General features: G+C 39.0%; 1 protein-coding gene across 1 annotated transcript; it reads right to left on the reverse strand.

The window, feature by feature from the left end:
• Positions 1–16177: 16177 nt before the first annotated feature.
• LOC123988795 lies at positions 16178–17059 on the reverse strand. Its single transcript, XM_046289539.1, has one exon. The coding sequence runs from the start codon at positions 17057–17059 to the stop codon at positions 16178–16180; it is 882 nt and encodes a 293-aa protein (XP_046145495.1).
• Positions 17060–19155: the final 2096 nt, after the last annotated feature.

Here is a 19155-nt window from a genome sequence, read left to right on the forward strand (position 1 = left end):
GTAATAATGATATTGTTATTAAATGTACAGTGGTCTGTGGGATTAAATCAGTATATTACATTTCATCTGATGTAGATATAGTAATAATGATATTGTTATTAAATGTATATTACATATATAATGTAGATATAGTAATAACGAAACTGTTATTATATGTACATTGATCTGTGGGATTAAATCAGTATATTAAATTACATCTGATGTAGATATAGTAATAATGGTATTGTTATGAAATGTACATTGGTCTGTGGGATTAAATCAGTATATTAAATTTCATCTGATGTAGATATAGTAGTAATGATATTGTTATTAAATGTATATTACATATCTATTGTAGATATAGTAATAACGAAACTGTTATTATATGTACATTGATCTGTGGGTAGGGATCAGTATATTACATTATATCTAATGTAGATATAGTAATAATGATATCGTTACCAAGATCACATTGATCTGTGGGAAGACATCAGTATATTACATTATATCCAATGTACACTCAGTCCCATCGAAGTTGTCGCAGTGAAGTTGGCCACGCATTCACTCACCGACGCGGCGTCACAGCCGACTCTAGTACTAGCCATGCTGAACAATGTGGCAACACCGCTCACGTGACAATCGGGAGTCCTATTTTCAAAAACAGAGTCCTGTGCTCGGAATTGTAATTACCGTCTTTTTTAATTAAAAGCTGTAGTAATATACGCTATTTTGTATTAATTATGTATAAACAATACATAAACGTTGCAACTATGGCAAGTAGAAGTGATGTGGTAGTATAAAATTGTTATAAATGTGATATAAATTTTGTGTACTCTCGAAGTAGTTTGGTGTTGTGAAGCATGATATTTGAAATATTTACAGTGGTTTCAAGAAAATTTAGATATGAAGCAAAATGAAACCATCTTTGGATCAAATTGAAACATTTAAGAATTGATAAACGTGTATATAAGTGAATAAAAACCTTGAAACAAGCGAAATTATTGGAACGAAACCAAAGAGGTTATGTGAAGTCCAGAGAGTAGTCGAGAGTCTGACGATGTTGATTGGCTGGGAGTCTGGGAGTCCGGGAGCCAGATAGTAGTAGGGTAGATGTTGATATATTCGGACCGGACTCCCGCGGTGTTGCCATTTTTACTTCAGCACGGCTAGTACTAGAGTCGGCTGTGGCGGCGTGAATGCGTAGTGAATTTGTAGCCAACTTCACTGCGACAAGTTCAATGCAACTCAGTGTACACTCAGTTCCATCGAAGTTGTCACAGTGAAGTTGGCGCGCTGACGTTGCCGCGGCGTGCATGCGTTAGCGCGCCAACTTCACTAACGCAATCACGCCGCGTCGGTGAGTGAATGCGTGGCCAACTTCACTGCGACAATTTCGATGGGACTCAGTGTACATATTTTAAATCAAATTTAAAATTAAATTTTAAAAGAACGTTAGGGTTATATTTTATTAAAAATAACCTTATTATTTTAAATTTATTTATATTTATATACATATATAAATTTATTAAATTTAAATAAAAATTTAATTTTATAATATAAATATTTAAATTTTAAAAGAACGTTAAGATTATATTTTATTAAATATAACCTTATTATTATTATTATTTTAAATTTATATATTATATAAATTTATTAAATTTAAATAAAAATTTAATTTTATAATAAATATAAATATTTAAATTTTAAAAGAACGTTAAGATTATATTTTATTAAATATAACCTTATTATTATTATTTTAAATTTATATATTATATAAATTTATTAAATTTAAATAAAAATTTAATTTTATAATTATAAATAAATTTTTAAAGAACGTTAAAATTATATTTTATTAAATATAACCTTATTATTATTATTATTATTATTATTTATTTTATTCCCATTGCGGGGTACAAATGCGGACCTCCGCTCCGCTTACAGATTACGCTATCCTTATTTCTAACTTAAATCTAAATCTCTGTTGAGAGAGAGAGAGAGCACTCACTCCATTCATTCCTCACCCATTCGTTTCTGGACCCCCGCTTCCGCTGCTCGCCCTTTCTCTCATCTCTTCCACTCTTCTCATCCATACCTCCCCTTCTCCTTCCTCCCCTAATACCTCCGCCACCATTTCCTGCCACCCTTTATCTTTCCCCCATTCTGTGCATTCCTCCCATATATGCTCCCACGACTCTACCCCTCTCCCACATATCCTACATCTCCGTTTTTCCTCCTGCTCCCAATACCTCCCCCCCTTCATTTTACTACCTAACCTGAAACCCGCTATCAATTGCCACCTCCTTTCCTCCCAGTTTTTACTCAGGTACCCTGGTACACCTTTCCCTTTTACTATCTTGTACCACCTATTGTACCTCGATTCCCTAATCCTTTCCCATCTTTCCTCTTCTTGGATACCCTTCTCCTTTCTTATCAGCTCTTCCCCCCTCAACCGCCCTTCTTCTCTCATCTCCTCTACTTCCTCTATGCTCCACCCTTTCCTCTCATAAAACTTTCTCCTTTCCTCCTCCCACCCCTCTAACGCCCTACCTTTTTTTGCTCTTTCTCTTATCTCCATCCAACATTTCCTCGCTAGGCACCCTCCTTTACCTTCACTCAACTTCCTCTCATATCCCCATGCCCTCATTCCAGCCCTTCCTGCTAATAGCTCCCTCTGTAATTCCTCTCTTACCATATACCCTGGCACAGATCTTTCTACTCCCAACACCCATCTTAAATACCTCTCTTGTATCCTCTCCATTTTCTCCCTCTCTTTCCATCCCCATATTTCCACCCCATAACTCATTACTGCCCACACTAATCTATCAAATAGCCATATTCTTCTGCCCCAGTCTTTCGCAAATTTCCTTTTTCCTATCCCCCACACTTGTCTCATAGCCACCGCACCTTTCCTCATTCTCTCCTCTACCTGCTCTTCTTGCTTCCCATTCGCCGTCACCACGTACCCTAAATACTTAAATTTCTTCACTTCCTCTATCTTGTTGCCCTTCCACCACCATGTCATCCTCCCTCTCCTCCCGCCTCCCTTTATACATCTCATCATCTTTGTTTTTCCCACATTCACCTCTAGCTTTTTCCCCTCTATATACCTTTCCAGTCTCGCCATTAACCCTTTCATCCCATCTTCGTCTTCCGCCATCACCGCTACGTCATCCGCATACGCCAGCGTGTATATCTTTTCTCCTCCCAACCTTACACCCCCCCATCTCCCTTTCTTCATTTCCTCCTCCATGTCTGCTAGCAACAATGTAAACAAGATTGGACTCAAAGGACAACCCTGCCTTACCCCTTTACTCGTCCAGAAGCTCTCCCCTTCCTTCTCCCCCACCCTCACTTTACTCTTCGTTTCCCTCAAAACCTCCACGCATCTCTTCACTAGCCCTTCTCTTACCCGTGCCTTCCTCATTGACCTTGCTAACACCTCTCTATCCACTGAATCAAACGCTGCCTTCATATCCACAAATAGCACCAGCATCTTCCCTCCCTTTTTAGCTAACTGTCTATTTATCAAATAATTCAGTACATAGATATTATCCATTGTCCCCATTCCCTTCCTAAATCCTGTTTGATTTGGGGGAAGTGCCCCTTTCTCCTCTATCTCTTTTCTTAGCCTTTCTGCTAAAACTGCTGCGTATATTTTATACGCCGTCTGCGTCAACGTCACTCCTCTATAATCCTCTACCTTTTCTCCTTCTCCTCTCTTAACTATGGGCACTACCACCCCCTCCGACCAGTCTTCTGGCCAGCCCTTTCCTCTCCATACCCTATTACAAATTTCCCATATTCTCTCTCTTACTATTTTCCCTCCATACTTCCATACTTCATTCGGAATCCCGTCCCCTCCTGTTGCTTTCCCCTCTTTCAGCCTTTTTATTACTGCCCATACTTCCTCTCTACTCAATTCCTCCTCTTCATCCTCCTCTCCCCCTCTTCCCTCCTCACCTCTAACCCTCCAATTAACTCCCCCTAAAACACCTCTAAAATAGTTGTCCCACACCTCTATCTCAATCTCCTCATTCACTCTCTTCCTACGTTTTCTTCCTCTATTGACAATCTTCCATACCTCTCCCTCTGTTCTTACCCCTTCTATCTCTTTCTCCCATCTCTCTTTTTCCCTTCTCTTCTTCTCTTTGCACAACGCGCCTAGTTTGTTCCTCGCCCTCCTAAATTTTTCCCCACTTCCCCCTTCTCTTTTCCATGTTTTCAATTCCTCTTCAACCTCTTTCTTCATCTCCCTACACTCCTCATCCCACCACCCTTTCCCTTCCTTTTTCTCCTTCTTCTTCTCCATCCTTTCTAACACCCCTATTATTTTTCTCTTTGTATCTCCCCATTCTTCAACTGTTTCCTTTCCCTCATCCTCCCCATCCCCATACTTCTTCGCAAATTCCTCCCTTCTTTCTTCCGTCCACCACCCTTTTCTCCTTCTCCCCCCTCTTCCCTTCCCCTTATTCTTTCTTTCTTCCCTTTTTCCTCCTTCTATCCATACCACCACTGGTTGGTGATCCGAATCCACTTTCCCCTCTACTACCACCCTATCCACTTTTTCCCTCGTCTCCCCATTACCTATTACATAATCTATCACCGATTCCCCGTTTCCTGTGTACGTAAATTCTCCCTCTTCGTCGCCTTTTATGTCCCCATTCATTATCTGCCACCCCAGCTCTCCCAAAAACTCACACAATCTCTTTCCCTCTCCATTTATTTTCTTGTCCTTCGATCTCCTAAACTCTTCTTCTCTTTCCCCCTCTTCTTGTATTCTACCTCCTTGTCCACCCGTCCTAGCATTAAAGTCTCCACCTATTATGACCCTTACCCCCCTCTCCTTCTCCTCCATCCATTCCCTCAGTCTTTCTATCTTCCTCTCCAGATCTTTATTCACATACACTCCTATTATTTTCCATACATCCTTCCCTAACCATACTTTTCGTGCTACTATTCCCTCTTCCCCCCCTTCCTTTTCATCCTTCTCCATTCGAATTCCTTCCTTCACTCCAATGATCATCCCTCCCATCGCTCTTCCCTTCTTTCCTCTCCTCTCTGCATATTGTACTTCCCAAACATACCCCTTCGTCGCCCTTCCTTTCACTATCTCCCATTCCCTTCTGCCCATCCACGTTTCACACATAATCACTACATCCCATTCCCTGATTCCCTCCCAAAACCCCCTGTCCTTATTCTTCAAACCAGCCACATTCCAAAAAGCCACCTTGTACAAGCACCTATCCTCTCCTATCCTTCCTTCTACTCTTCTTTTCACACACTCCTCCTCCTCTCCTCTCTGTTTTGTACCCCTCTTTACTCGTTTCCCTGATCCTCTATCCATTTCTCCTCTATTTCATCCCATCTTCTCACTCTATTGTTTACCCACATCCTCATATATCCTATTTGTACTCTCTTTCCCTCCCTCCTCTCCCTTTCAGCTTCCCGCTCTATCTTCCATTTCGCCCTTCTCTCCTCCATAGTCAGATCATCTTCTATTCTTTCTTGTCTCCCTTTTAATTCCCTTTTTGCTATCATTACTTTCCTCTTCCCCTCCATTCCCTCCATCTTCACTAGCATCATACTTCTCCCTTCCCTGTTCACCCTGCCCACCCTTTTTACTTCTTCTATTCTTTCTTTCACCCCTATTTTCTCCCATATCTCTTCTATGACTTTTTTATCCTCCTTTCCATCCACCTTCACTCCTTTCACTATAATATTTCTTCTTCTCTCTACCCTCTCCTTTTTGTCTACTCTTATTGCTAATTCCCTCATTTTCCTCTCCAACTCTATCTTCCCCTCCTCGTTCCCCCCTAATCCATGACTCTCTGTCTCCTTCCGTTCCAACCATTCTACTTTCTTTTCTAACACCTCTATCTTCCCCAGTAATTCCACCCTTTCTCTTTCCCAACTCTCCCTCATCTCACTTAGCTGTTTTGCCAGTTCCTCTCTCCCTTCTTCCATTTCCTTCCCTAATTTCTTTATATCCTCCCCAATATCTTTTCTCATTCCCTCCCTCATCTCTTTTAACATTCTCTCTAACTCCGATTTTTCTACTCCCAACTTTTCTGGAGTTCTCTCCACTTTTCTACTTCTTTTAAAAATCTCCTCTTCCTCCCCACTATCTTTCTCCTCCTCCATACCCCTCTCTTTTCTTTTGCCTTTACTTAACATATCTTCTATATTCCCGAAACTCCCCTTCCTCCCCCTACTCAACGACTCTACCTTTGTCGGCCTTCCCCTTTTTCTCCCTTCCTCCACTTTGCTCCCCTCCATTTCTTCATTCCCTGCCCTCCCTGTCTCGATTGTATCTCCTTCCATCTCCCTCCCCAGAATTCCTTACTACCTAGCCTACCCCAAACTACTTTGAACTTTCGCGCGCCCTACGTATTTCCCACGTTCTTTTAAAAAATCTTTTAAAGCTCATAAAATTTTTAATTGAAAATGATAATAAATCTTTTTGAAATTTTTGACCCAACTACAAATACATTTCTTTCTTTAAATTGAATTAGACCAATATTAATTTTTATTATTTTACCATTAAAATTTTGAATTATTCCATCTCGATTTGAAATTTTAATTATTTCAATTTCTAAAATTATTTTTTCTGAATTTAAAAATTTAACAAAAAAAAAATATAAAATAAATATTTTAATTTTTTTTAGATTAATAACTTTTATTGCTTTAAGAAATTTTATAGGACTATTTCCTTATATTTTTACATCAACAAGTCATATTTCATTTAACTTAATTATTGCACTTTCATCATGATTAGGATTTTTTATTTATAGATGATTAAATAAACCTTTAATAATATTAATTCATTTAGTACCTTTAAATACCCCTCCTGCTTTAATAAATTTTATAGTAATAATTGAATTAATTAGAAATATTATTCGACCTTTTACTTTAGCTATTCGATTAACTGCAAATATAATTGCAGGACATTTATTATTAACACTTTTAGGAACATTTATTTCTAAATTTTTAATTTTATTACCTTTTACAATTATTATTCAAAATATATTAATAATTTTAGAAATTGCAGTTTCTCTAATTCAAGCATATGTATTTTCAATTCTTTCTTTATTATATTTTCTAGAATCTAAAAATTAATGTCAACTAATTATAACCACCCATTTCATTTAGTTACAAATAGGCCTTGACCAATTATTAATGCTTTTAATTTAATAAATTTTTTATTAAGATTAGTAATATGATTTTTTTTATTAAATTTTTCATTATTTTTTTTAAATTTTTTTATTCTTGTTTCTTCAATATTTTTTTGATGACGAGATGTAATTCGAGAAAGAACTTTCCAAGGATTTCATTCATTTTCAGTTATAAAATTAATAAAATTTAGAATAATCTTATTTATTGTTTCAGAAATTTTTTTTTTTATCTCATTATTTTGAGCTTATTTTCATTCTATAAGATCACCAAGAATTGAAATTGGTTTATTATGACCCCCAAAAAATATTATTATATTTAATCCATTTAGAATTCCTTTATTAAATCCTTTAATTTTAATTTCATCTGGGATTTCTTTAACTTGAAGTCATAATAGTTTATTAAATAGAAATTATAAAGAAAGAATAATTTCATTAATAATTACTATTATTTTAGGAATATATTTCTCTTCTTTTCAATTTATTGAATATTTAGAAGCCCCATTTTGCTTTAATGATAGAACTTTTGGATCTATTTTTTTTATAACTACAGGATTTCATGGATTACATGTAATTATTGGAATTATATTCTTATTTTTCACATTTATTCGATTAATTAACTTACATTTTTCATCTACTCATCATTTTAATTTTGAAGCAGCATCTTGATATTGACATTTTGTAGATGTAGTATGATTATTTTTATATATTTCAATTTATTGATGAATATTTTAAATTAATATATATATATATATATATAGTATAATTTATATTACATTTAATTTCCAATTAAAAAATTTAAATAATTTTAATATATATAATTTTTTGTTGGGTTTGAAATTAAACGAATTTATTATTAATAGAATAATACATTGTGTAACGTAAGACTGAACAAAAAAAGTAATAAGTGAGTAAGTGAACATAGATCTCGATCGTTCCAGAACGTGCGCGCGATCGTCTGCGTCACTCACGCGCTCAATTCAATTGTGTGACAAATGTCTAACAATCCCCCACTTTTGGAGTACAATTGAATCACTTACATTCTAGCTTAACATAATTTTAACTTTGCTACATGAACGCACATTACATTATATGGTAACGCCTTAGTAAGTATGTCTGCCACGTTGTCGCTAGAAGGGACGTATTTTAACTTTATAAGACCTTCTTCATATTTTTCCCTCGTAATATGGTACGCGATATCTATATGTTTAGATTTAGATCGCTCAACTCTATTTAGCGTAAAATCAATGGCTGATTTGTTATCGCATCTGATCATATAAGGTTCACGTGGCACATCTATGTTCAGCAAACTTTGTATCTCTTTAAATAGCATTTTCATCCACATAGCTTCTTTCACCGCATTTTCGAGTGCTATGTACTCCGATTCCATTGTGGAAGTTGAAATTGATTTTTGTTTGCTGGATTTCCATGTAATCGGATTACCTCCCAAGAATACTACCATTCCACTATGAGAATGTCTGTCATCAATATCGGTTGCCCAATCCGCATCACTGTACATCTCTATCTCATTAATACCCTGACCATACTTTAAACCTTTTTCTTTCGTTGCATACAGGTATCTTAATACTTTCTTTGCCTGAATCCAGTGTATTCTACCTGGATTTGATACGAATTGTGCCAATTTCGTGGCTGCGTACAGTGTGTCAGGTCGCGTAGCTAACGCTATATACATCAGAGATCCCACTAGTTGCCTGTATGGTACGTCTTTCATTTCTAATTTTTCGGCTTCACTTGAAGGGCTATCACGCTTCGATAATGTCATACCTAGTTCAATGGGCGTTTTAGACGGTTTACATTCGTTCATGTTATACTCTTCTAAAAGTTTTTGTATATATAATTCTTGTGACAATTTCATATGATGTTCTGTATAGCTTATACTTATACCCAATAAATAAGAAACCTTTCCTAAATCCCTAATTTCGTACCTCGACATTAATAGTATCTTAACTCGTTCTAATACGTCTACATTTTTAGAAAATAATATAATGTCGTCAACATAAATGGCTAATATAAGATCGCTACTATATACATAAACGCAGTTGTTTGTTTTCAACCTTTGAAATCCGTTTTCAATCAGAAATGAATCGAGTGTACTATTCCAATTACGTCCTGACTGCTTCAGCCCGTATATGGGTTTCTTTAACTTTGCTATTTTATTGTCTGCTTCGTCGTGTCCTGGTGGCAATCTCATGAATATCTCTTCCTTTAATTGACCATACAAATATGCGCATTTTACATCTAAGTGGTGTACTGTCCAATTCTGACAAACTGATATAGCTAACAGCAACCTAACAGTTGAAATATTTGTTACTGGCGCATATGATTCAAAATAATCTACGTCTCTTTTTTGACTATACCCTTGCGCTACTAATCGCGCTTTGTATCGCACAATTTTACCTGTGGAATCTGTTTTTACTTTGTATACCCATTTACTACCAATATATTTCATACCCTCGACTTTATCCACTATTTCCCAAGTATCTCTTCGTTCTAGATTTTGTAGTTCTTCATTCATGGCATTCTTCCATTCTTCATGCTGTGGTAATGAGATCGCTTGCTCAAATGTTCTTGGTTCAATCACTTCTGTGAGATTGATTTCAATATTTTTAGGTTTACCTTTACATCCCCACGGGTTTCTTATGACCTTTCCTCGTCGTGGTGTAGGAATATTAGTTTCGTTTTCAAACTTTTCTGCATTAGATTCAGTTTCTGGCTCTTCAATTATTCTTGGAGTATCTATTTTACAAGCTTGTCTTTCCTCTGATTCTTCTTTCGTTTCCTCTACTTCAAATTCTTCTGTCGTGTCATTCGTAGTCTCTTCATAAGCTGGTATTTCGTATGTTCTTTTTCCATATATGTGTTCAAAACCGCTCAGATCTTCTACAAATTCTACATGTTTAGTATGTATTATATCGTCCTTGATGGGGTCATACAATCTATATCCTTTGGTTTGCGACGAATACCCTACAAATATACATTCTTTAGCTCTATGACTAAGTTTACTTTTACTCATCTGCGGAAGGTGTGCATACGCCAAGCACCCATATGTCTTTAAATGCTTCACACTGGGTTTGTTTCCAGTCCATACGCCTTCTGGAGTGTCCTCGTCAATTGCGGAATGTGTAACTCTGTTTTTGATGTAGCATGCCGTCAGTAGTGCTTCTGCCCAGAATTTTTCAGGAAGTCTCGCTGATCTTAACATTGCACGAACAAGATTCATTAGTGTCCTATTTACTCTCTCAGCTATTCCGTTCATCTGAGGCGTGTACGCATTCGTACGCTCGTGTCTAATTCCGATTCCATCAAACAATGTCATTAGCTCCTTATTGCAAAATTCCAAGCCGTTATCCGTCCTTATTCGTTTTACTTTCCTATCTGTTTCTCTCTCAACTCTAGCTATATATTTCTTTATATATTTTACTACTTCATCTTTACTCTTCAACGTGAATACAGTGATTTTTCTTGAATAATCATCCGTGAGTGTGAGGAAATATCTCGAACCGCCCAAGGATTTCACTGGTAAAGGTCCGCACAAATCCGAGTGTACCAACTCTAATACCGCTTTAGTTTGTCTTCCTCCAATACTTTTACATGGCGCTTTTATAGATTTACTAAAGCTACAACTATTGCAGTGTACATCTTTTATATTAACTTTCTCTAATCCTCTAACCAGCCCTTTACTTGCTAATTCTTGAATACCTCGCATACTTACGTGGCAAAATCTTTGGTGCCATTTATCGCTTTCTTCTAATTTATCACCAGCAACGTGCATCTCAACCCGGCTTGCACAATTCTCCACAACTTTTGCCCTGACAATGTATAATCCGTTCCTACAAATAGCCTCCCCCACTATCATGTTAGTTTTCTTATTCACTATTCTTAGCCTGTGATTATCTATAATCAAACGCTTTTGCTTACATTCTATTTGAGATACTGATAATAAGTTTCTTCTAACATTAGGAACATGATATACGTCGTGTAAAGTTATACTAAATACGTTCTGATTTACATATGTTTCTATCATAATGTCGCCTATACCTATTGCTTTAAGATTATTAACAGAATCACCATTAGCTGAATAAATTGTCTCGCATGTTATAGGCCTATAATTTGAGAACCAACGTTTGTGTTTACATATGTGATGAGTAGCACCGCTATCTATTAGCCAAGAGTCATCTAATTGTACATTATTTAATTCTAATAGAAATGCATCCTTGTACTTACGCTGATTTGAAGTGTTATGCTTTACATTTTGTACCTTATATCTACAATAATTTGCAGTATGTCCTTGTTTACCACAGTTAAAACACTTTCTATTTTCTCTTCTGTATTCATGTTCTCTTCTTTGCTCCTGTTCTCTCTTATGGTCATGTTCTCTCTTGTGCTCATACTGCTTACGTGGTGCCTCCTTTGTGTTGTGGTATGCCTCCTTTTTCTCTACGCTGTGGCTTGTTTCTTTTACTTCTCTTCTTTCGTACTCACTCAACAGGATTGATTTTATTTCAGACGATTTGAACTTTGCGTCGTCCAGATTTGCCAATGCCATTATTATTCCTTCATAACTGCTTGGTAGTCCACATAACATTGCATATGCCAGGTCATCATCGGTTACATCATACCCAGCTTCCTTGAGGCTGTCGCTACATGTTTTTAATCTTGCTAAATATGAATTCATTGATTCGTCGTGTTCCAGTCGTATCGAAACCATCTGCTTTTTCAATTGTAAGATTCTTGGTCTTGATTTAGGTTCAAAAACCTTTTGTAATGTTTCCCACGCGTCCGACGCTTTTATGCAATCCATGATGTGAATTTGATGCTCAGGTTCGATACTTAGAGCGATAGCTGCTAGAGCTTTTTCTTCTTTTCTTTTATAATTTTCTCTCAACTCACCGGCTTCTCTATCTGTCGGCTCGACGGCTTCACCGGTCACATGTTGCCATAATTCCCGTTGGACTAGAGCCATTTTCATATTAAATTTCCAAGATCTATAATTGTTGCCATTTAATTTATCGATCCGGTCGATCGGTTGCGTCGAACTTGCCATGCTTATATTTTCTATCTTTCAACGCAATTATCTACTTCCGAACACGTGGTCGTACTTACATAACCTCACTTCTTTTATATGGCCCGAACTTTTCATACATATTTCTATATTCTTTAATTATATTCGTGCAGCGGTATCGCTGACCTGGGCCCATAACCGTGTTGGGTTTGAAATTAAACGAATTTATTATTAATAGAATAATACATTGTGTAACGTAAGACTGAACAAAAAAAGTAATAAGTGAGTAAGTGAACATAGATCTCGATCGTTCCAGAACGTGCGCGCGATCGTCTGCGTCACTCACGCGCTCAATTCAATTGTGTGACAAATGTCTAACATTTTTAATATCATATTTTTATTAAATTTTATTTTTTTTATTACTTTTTTATTAACATTAATTAATTTTTATTTAAGAATATATAAACCTTTAAGTCGAGAAAAAATTACCCCATTTGAATGTGGATTTAATGCCCAATCAAATTCACGATTACCTTTTTCTACACAACTTTTCTTAATTACTTTATTATTTTTAATTTTTGATATTGAAATTATTTTAATTTTACCTTCTATTTTTTTAATAAAATCTAAATCTATTTTTTTAATATTAATTATATTAACTTTTATTTATTTTATAATTATTAGTTTATTTATTGTGTTACGCCCCGGCGGAAATTTTGAAATTTATCCGCCTTGCGTCCCTTATCAAGCCCTTTGGGGTTCCGAGGATTTCTCATGCAGGGGTGTGCAAGGAAGAGTTTGAGTTTAATTCTTTTCTATTTTTGACTTCTTCTATTGCTTTCTCTTCTTTATTCTATTCTACCCTGGAATCGTGTACCTTGACAAGCCTTTCGAGGTTCCGAGAATTTCTCATGCGAGGTACACGAGGAAAGGTTATTTCTGTTTCCTTCTTTACAATAGTTTACGTGACCCTCCTTGAAACTATCGTCGCCAACCATAGATATATAAGACAGTTTACAATCGGGTAACGCACAAAAACTCGCGTTAGCTCGTAAGAGAGAGAGAGAGCCGTTAGCACAACACCAGCGCTACGCAGTTATCCAGTGCTTCGCATTCCGGGAATTTCCCTTGGTAACTGCGTAGAAACGGGAAAACCGTAATAACTTCTTTGTCGAGGAAACTCTTTCCCTCTCATTTGCACAAAGCGTCAGCCGGTCCAATCAGGATCATTATTACCTGACCGAATGATAGTGTGAAAGGAATGGATGGATGAATATGAATTTGAACGATGAAACTACAGTAAATGAGAACCTTTACAAAGCCTAACGTCGCGAACGTTCGACCGCTGTTCGAAAATCAAGGGTCGTTCGAAGCAATAAACATCATTGTGTTCGAAATTCTAAGAACTACCTAGCGACAACGACGAATTTTGAACAAAGGAATGTTCTGGTAGAAATGTTTAAGTTCATCGCTAACGAAATGCCGGTTCCACCGAAGTAATTATGCGAAAGATTGTAAATGAATGCATAATCGGCATTGCGACTATCTCGAATGCATCGTCCGCTTTTACATTGATAAATCTTTATTAATCAGGAAAGACAGATAATTCTGATCCTGTTAAGGGAAAGTGAACGGATCACGGTTACAATTGTTAGATTATATTTATACCGATTTCAAGACCATTCATGTTCAGTCAAATTAATAGTATCATTTAACAGTTCAATGTTTGCATGATCAAATCAAATCAATAGCTGTAAATTGGCAATAGTATATTTAAAGGAAATACTGCGTAGTTTCTAGAAAACCGTTGAAACTATCATGGCGACGTATTAGAAAGAAAAAGGAACACCAAAGAAAGGGGATGAAGAATCTTCGTCTAGCTCGCGCGTCTTAGCCAATCACCGGGCACGCGACACTTCCGAGCACGTGCCACGATTCGTCAATCCGTCCCCTCCAAGGACGATGATCGCGCGACGGGCCCTTCGCCCGTCGATCTCGCGCAAATTTGGACACTCTTGATCGATCAATCGTCGAGGTACGTGATCTTGAGCCCGTGTGTCCGAGAGACAGAGTTATTCGGAACTTCGCGATATTTTCTCTGCGGTAAAGTCCTCCGCGTAGCGAGGCAGAGTGCCGTGCGAGTTAAAATAATCAGAATTCTGAATAAGGACTCATAGACGCGCACGTTAAATTTTCCTTCTACCTAAATTTCTATCTTTCTTTCTCGTTTTAAATCGTTTGCTCGCGTAATCAATCGTATTAGCTTCATGCCGCGTAATTAAATATTTATTTGCTCTTTTCCTGTTCGTAATCGCTTGTCTCTCGTCGACGTACTCGTCCGTTTAATTCATTTTCCGACGCGACAAGTGCAGTGATCGATATTCTACCGTTCTTTGGTGTTCCAGATTAACCAGCGAATACTATATAGAAATCTACAAGCAAATTTATTATCTTGTAATAACTAAACAGCGTTTCGGTAAGTCGATTCTGTACCATTTTGAACACGACGACAATTTACTGGCAAAACGGGCGATCTGTCCAGCCCTTCTTGGGTTCCGAGAATTCCTCCGGTCAGATCGTTCCAACGTTTGAGGTATCGATAAAAACGTTCAATTATTATCGTGCTGCGATTTCGTTTTCTATAATTTCTGTCATTCTTTTATTAAATCAAAGGGACATCCTAGTCCTGCTCTTTCGAGGGTGCCGAGAGTATCTCTGGCTAGGGCGTATCCTCACGGCGGAAATACGCCAAATTTCGAATTAATACAGAGGAAAACGGGATTGCAACAATCATCTCCCGCGATCGTTATAAAAATCGTAAACCTCCAAGTGTGATCTCAGCGCGCGCATATCATTATATTTTTATATTTTTATATATTATATTTTTGTTACTTTTACGAATCATCTTTACCCTTGTTAACAAATACGTATAAAACCGGTATCCTCAATAACGAGCTTCAAAATTAGACCATCTTCAATTTTTGGCTTTCTATGTTCTGTTAATCTCTTGATTATTATTCATAATTAAACCAGTTTCACTAGTTAAACAGTTTCAAATTTATTTCAAACACACCAAACACATTTCTTTTAGTTATACACGCCTACCATTACATACAGATTCAAGGAGGGACCCGTACGGGACCTAAAGCGCTGAACGAACCCAAACGAAAGATTTAAAAGGTTCAAACTCTAAATTCTAACATCTTAATGATTATCTTTCGTCTTTTAATTTGTCGAGAGCGTTAACCCGCTCGAGACTGGTGGCAGCGATACCAACCATCGCGCTCTGAATAGGGTAAAAGGATAGTGAATTGCCTTTCAATCTTTTAGTTGGAAAAGTAGATTCACTCATTTTTAATTATTTATTTATCCTTTTTACGTTGCGCCGTCGCACGCGCAACGTAACAATTGAATGAAGTTATAGATTATTAAATTGAATTTTCTAATATATGGATTATAAAAAATCTAATATTAAGTCGAAATAAATTGTAAAAATTACTTCATATTATACAGATCTGTAAACAATATATATAATTAGATTAATTTATATTATTCTGAAATATTTAATATTTTAATTTTATTAATATTATTTAATTTATATTTAAAAATTTGTTAATAAAATTGTATGAATACAAAACAGATCAAATTCTATTCTAATATCGTAGAATATTTTTTACGATCCATATAGATTTCCCAAAATTTATATTTTATAGGTATTGGTTTGTGAGAAAGAATTGATATTCAATTGAAATAATTTGATCTATAATAATTTAATAATCGTATTGATATTTAATTTATAATTTGATCTATAATTATTTAATGATTTATAATTTTATAGTGATTCAAATTTATTTTATTTGATAGGTATTGGTTTGTGGGAAGGAACTGATATCCAATTGAAATAATTTGATCTATAATTACTTTTTCTATTCTATTCTAGTGGGCTGAGGCTAGCCGGGCACTCAGTCCTTGGGGACCATTGTACCCGGGCCGCTAGGCAGCCTCTTTACTGGCTGTGCCTTGGCAACTGGGCTTCTGTGGCGAAGTTTAGAAGCGCCGGCACCAGGCCAGCCGAAATGCTTAATGATGAGGGTTCTAAGGTCCCCAGGATTGCTCCTCTTCGAGCCCTTAGTTCCCTGCATCTTAGGAGTACGTGTAGAGGGGTTTCGTCCTCTTCCTCACACCTCGGACATAATGTCTCCTCCGTGAGTCTCATGCGCGCGAGGTGTTTTCTCGTGTACCAGTGTCCTGTCACTAGGCCCACGAGCATGCGCAGCTGCGCCCTGTCCAGGTGACTTAAGGTGTCACCCAGCTTCTGTGACGGTCCCTTAAATAGGGCCCTCGTGTGTCTCATGCCATTGGCGTTGTGCCAGAGCCTGGTGAATTCCTGGTTTAACCAGTCCTTGGCCAAGCCTTTCAACGCATAGGTTGAGACACCAATAGGGTACTCATGGCATGGCTGAGAGCTTGACGCCCCCAGTCGTGCCAATTCGTTAGCCCTCTCGTTTCCTGGGATACCAGTGTGGCCTGGTACCCATAGCAGCTTAACTCTGTTGTTCAGAGATAGCTGTCTTAAGATCAGTGCGCAGTCCTTGACTAGCTTCGACCCTATTTCCACTTTGTGGAGGGCTTTCAGCGCGGCCATGCTGTCACTGCAGATGTATATGTGTTTTCCTGAGTGGGCCCTATCCAAATTATATTTGGCGCAGGCCCATATGGCAAACACTTCTGCTTGAAAGACCGTAACGTGGTGGCCCAGCTTGTGGGTCATTTCGACCCTAGGGCTTTCCCCCGCGATCCCGGCTCCGGTGCCGATACCGGTCTTAGAGCCGTCTGTGAACCAGACCAGCCCCCCGGAGTCAGAATGTCGTTTGGGTCTTTCAGCCATTTCTCCCTATCTGGGAGGATTAGATCATATTCTCGTCTGAAGAGGTACTCCGTCTTGCAGCGGTCCCCACCGTGGGTCAGAATTGACTCTGATCCCACATCCCTGAGGATTTCGGTGTGCCCGCCGCCCGTCGGGGACCATTCTTCAGCTTGGTGGAGGCGGATGGCCGCTCTCCAAGCCGTTGCCATCACTGTTAGATGGGGTGGCTTGATGTCGAGCAGCGCACCCATTGCCAAGGTGGGCGTGGTGGGGAGTGCACCTATTATCCCCAGCAGCGTTATTCTGTATATTCTTTCTATAGCCTTTCTGTGTGCTTCCTATGGAGGTCCACCACACAATCGAGGCGTATGTTGTGATAGGTTCAAGGATGGCCTGGTATATCCACCTGACCACCCTTGGTTTGAGTCCCCATGTGGGGCCAAACATTCTGCGGCAGGCCCAGTAGGTGCTGATTGCTTTCTGGGTCTGCCTGTTCACATGGTTTTTCCAGGTGAGTTTTTTGTCTAGTATTACACCTAGATATTTAACCTCATCTGTGAGTTGTAGCTGCGTCCCAAAAAGGAGAGGAGCCTTAAAATAAAAGCGTCTTCTCCTTGTAAATAGGACCAGTTCCGTTTTGCTCGGGTTAACCGAGAGTGAGTGTGATTGACACCAAGATTCTACGAGTATGATAGCCTTTTGTAATCTCCTCGCTAGATCCAACGGGTGTTTGCCTCTGACCGTGATAGAGAGGTCGTCGGCGTAGCCCTGAACCTCGAAGCCTTCCGAGGCGAGTATACGTATGAGTTCATCAACCACGAGGGTCCACAGCAGGGGGGACAGGACTCCTCCCTGCGGGCAGCCCCTCGCGACGTCAGCCCTCACCGTCTCCTCTCCCAGGCTTGCTATGGCTGTTCTGTTCGTCGGCATGTTGTGGATCCATCTTACGACGGAGTCCTTAATATTATACCTCCTCGCAGCTTCCTTAATGGCATCATGGGGTGTGTTGTCAAACGCCCCCTCGATGTCGAGGAAAATGCAGAGGGCAGATTCGCCGCTCGACAGTGCGCCTTCAATAAAGCCTACTAGTTTATGAAGTGCCGTCTCGGTGGATTTGCCGTTTTGATAGGCGTGTTGAGAGGGGTGTAGTGGTTTATTGGCCAAAACCTCGTCTCTGATGTACCTATCGACCAGCCTCTCCAGCGTTTTGAGCATGAAGAGGTGAGGCTGATGGGTCTGTATGCCTTAGCAAGGTCGTAATTGTCCCTCCCAGGTTTAGGGATGAACACTACCTTGGAGTGTCTCCAGGCTTTGGGTACGTAGCCCTTCGCTAGGCAGGATTTGAAGATCTGGCCCAGGCGCCTGTACAAGTCCTCACCGCCCTCCTGAAGGAGTGCCGGAAAGATCCCGTCAGTGCCCGGACTCTTGAATCTACTGAAGGAGCCGATGGCCCACTTCACCCTGTCTGTGTTTATCACCTTCTCCGCTGTTTCCCAGTCCGCTAGAGCGGGGTCGGTACGCGTCGTATCGCTGCGACGACGCCCCCGGCCCTCCGCTATTGAGCCTGGGAAATGTGTCTGGATGAGGTGTTCTAATGTCTCTTTGTGGTTGTTCGTCAGACTTCCGTCGGGGCGTCTGAGACGATCCAACCCCGGTGAGGGGCCTGTTGAGAAGACCCTCCTTAACCTGGCAACTACTGGTAGAGCTTCGGTTTCTTTGCAGAAGGTCTTCCAGGCTGACCTCTTGCTAGTTCTTATTAGCTTTTTGTAAGCTTGCTGGGACCTTTTGTAACTGTCCCAGGCTGGCTTCGTATTTGCCTTCATGGCTTTGTTCAGTAGTCTGCGGGTGTCCTTTCTGGCTTGGTCCAATTTCTTGTTCCACCAGGGGACCCTTTTGTTACTACTTCCAATTTTGACAGGGCAGGCATCCTCGTAGGCTTGAGTAACGGCGGAGCTTAAGTGCTTCACCGCTTGCTCAATTTCGCCTACGGTCCTGGGACGCTGACAGTGCCCCTTAAGCCTCCCTTCTAGGCCCTCTCTGTAGAGTGCCCAGTTGGTGGCCTTTGGGTTCCTGTATGCTTCACCAGTGCCGCCTTCTCTGTCGCCCATTAAGTTGAA

The sequence above is a fragment of the Osmia bicornis genome, unplaced genomic scaffold (assembly GCF_907164935.1).
Source record: "Osmia bicornis bicornis unplaced genomic scaffold, iOsmBic2.1, whole genome shotgun sequence".
Taxonomy (NCBI): Eukaryota; Metazoa; Arthropoda; class Insecta; order Hymenoptera; family Megachilidae; genus Osmia; species Osmia bicornis.

Excerpts from the sequence above, each read along its gene's own strand:
- LOC123988795 (XM_046289539.1), bottom strand. The coding sequence starts at position 17,059 with ATGGCTGAAAGACCCAAACGACATTCTGACTCCGGGGGGCTGGTCTGG.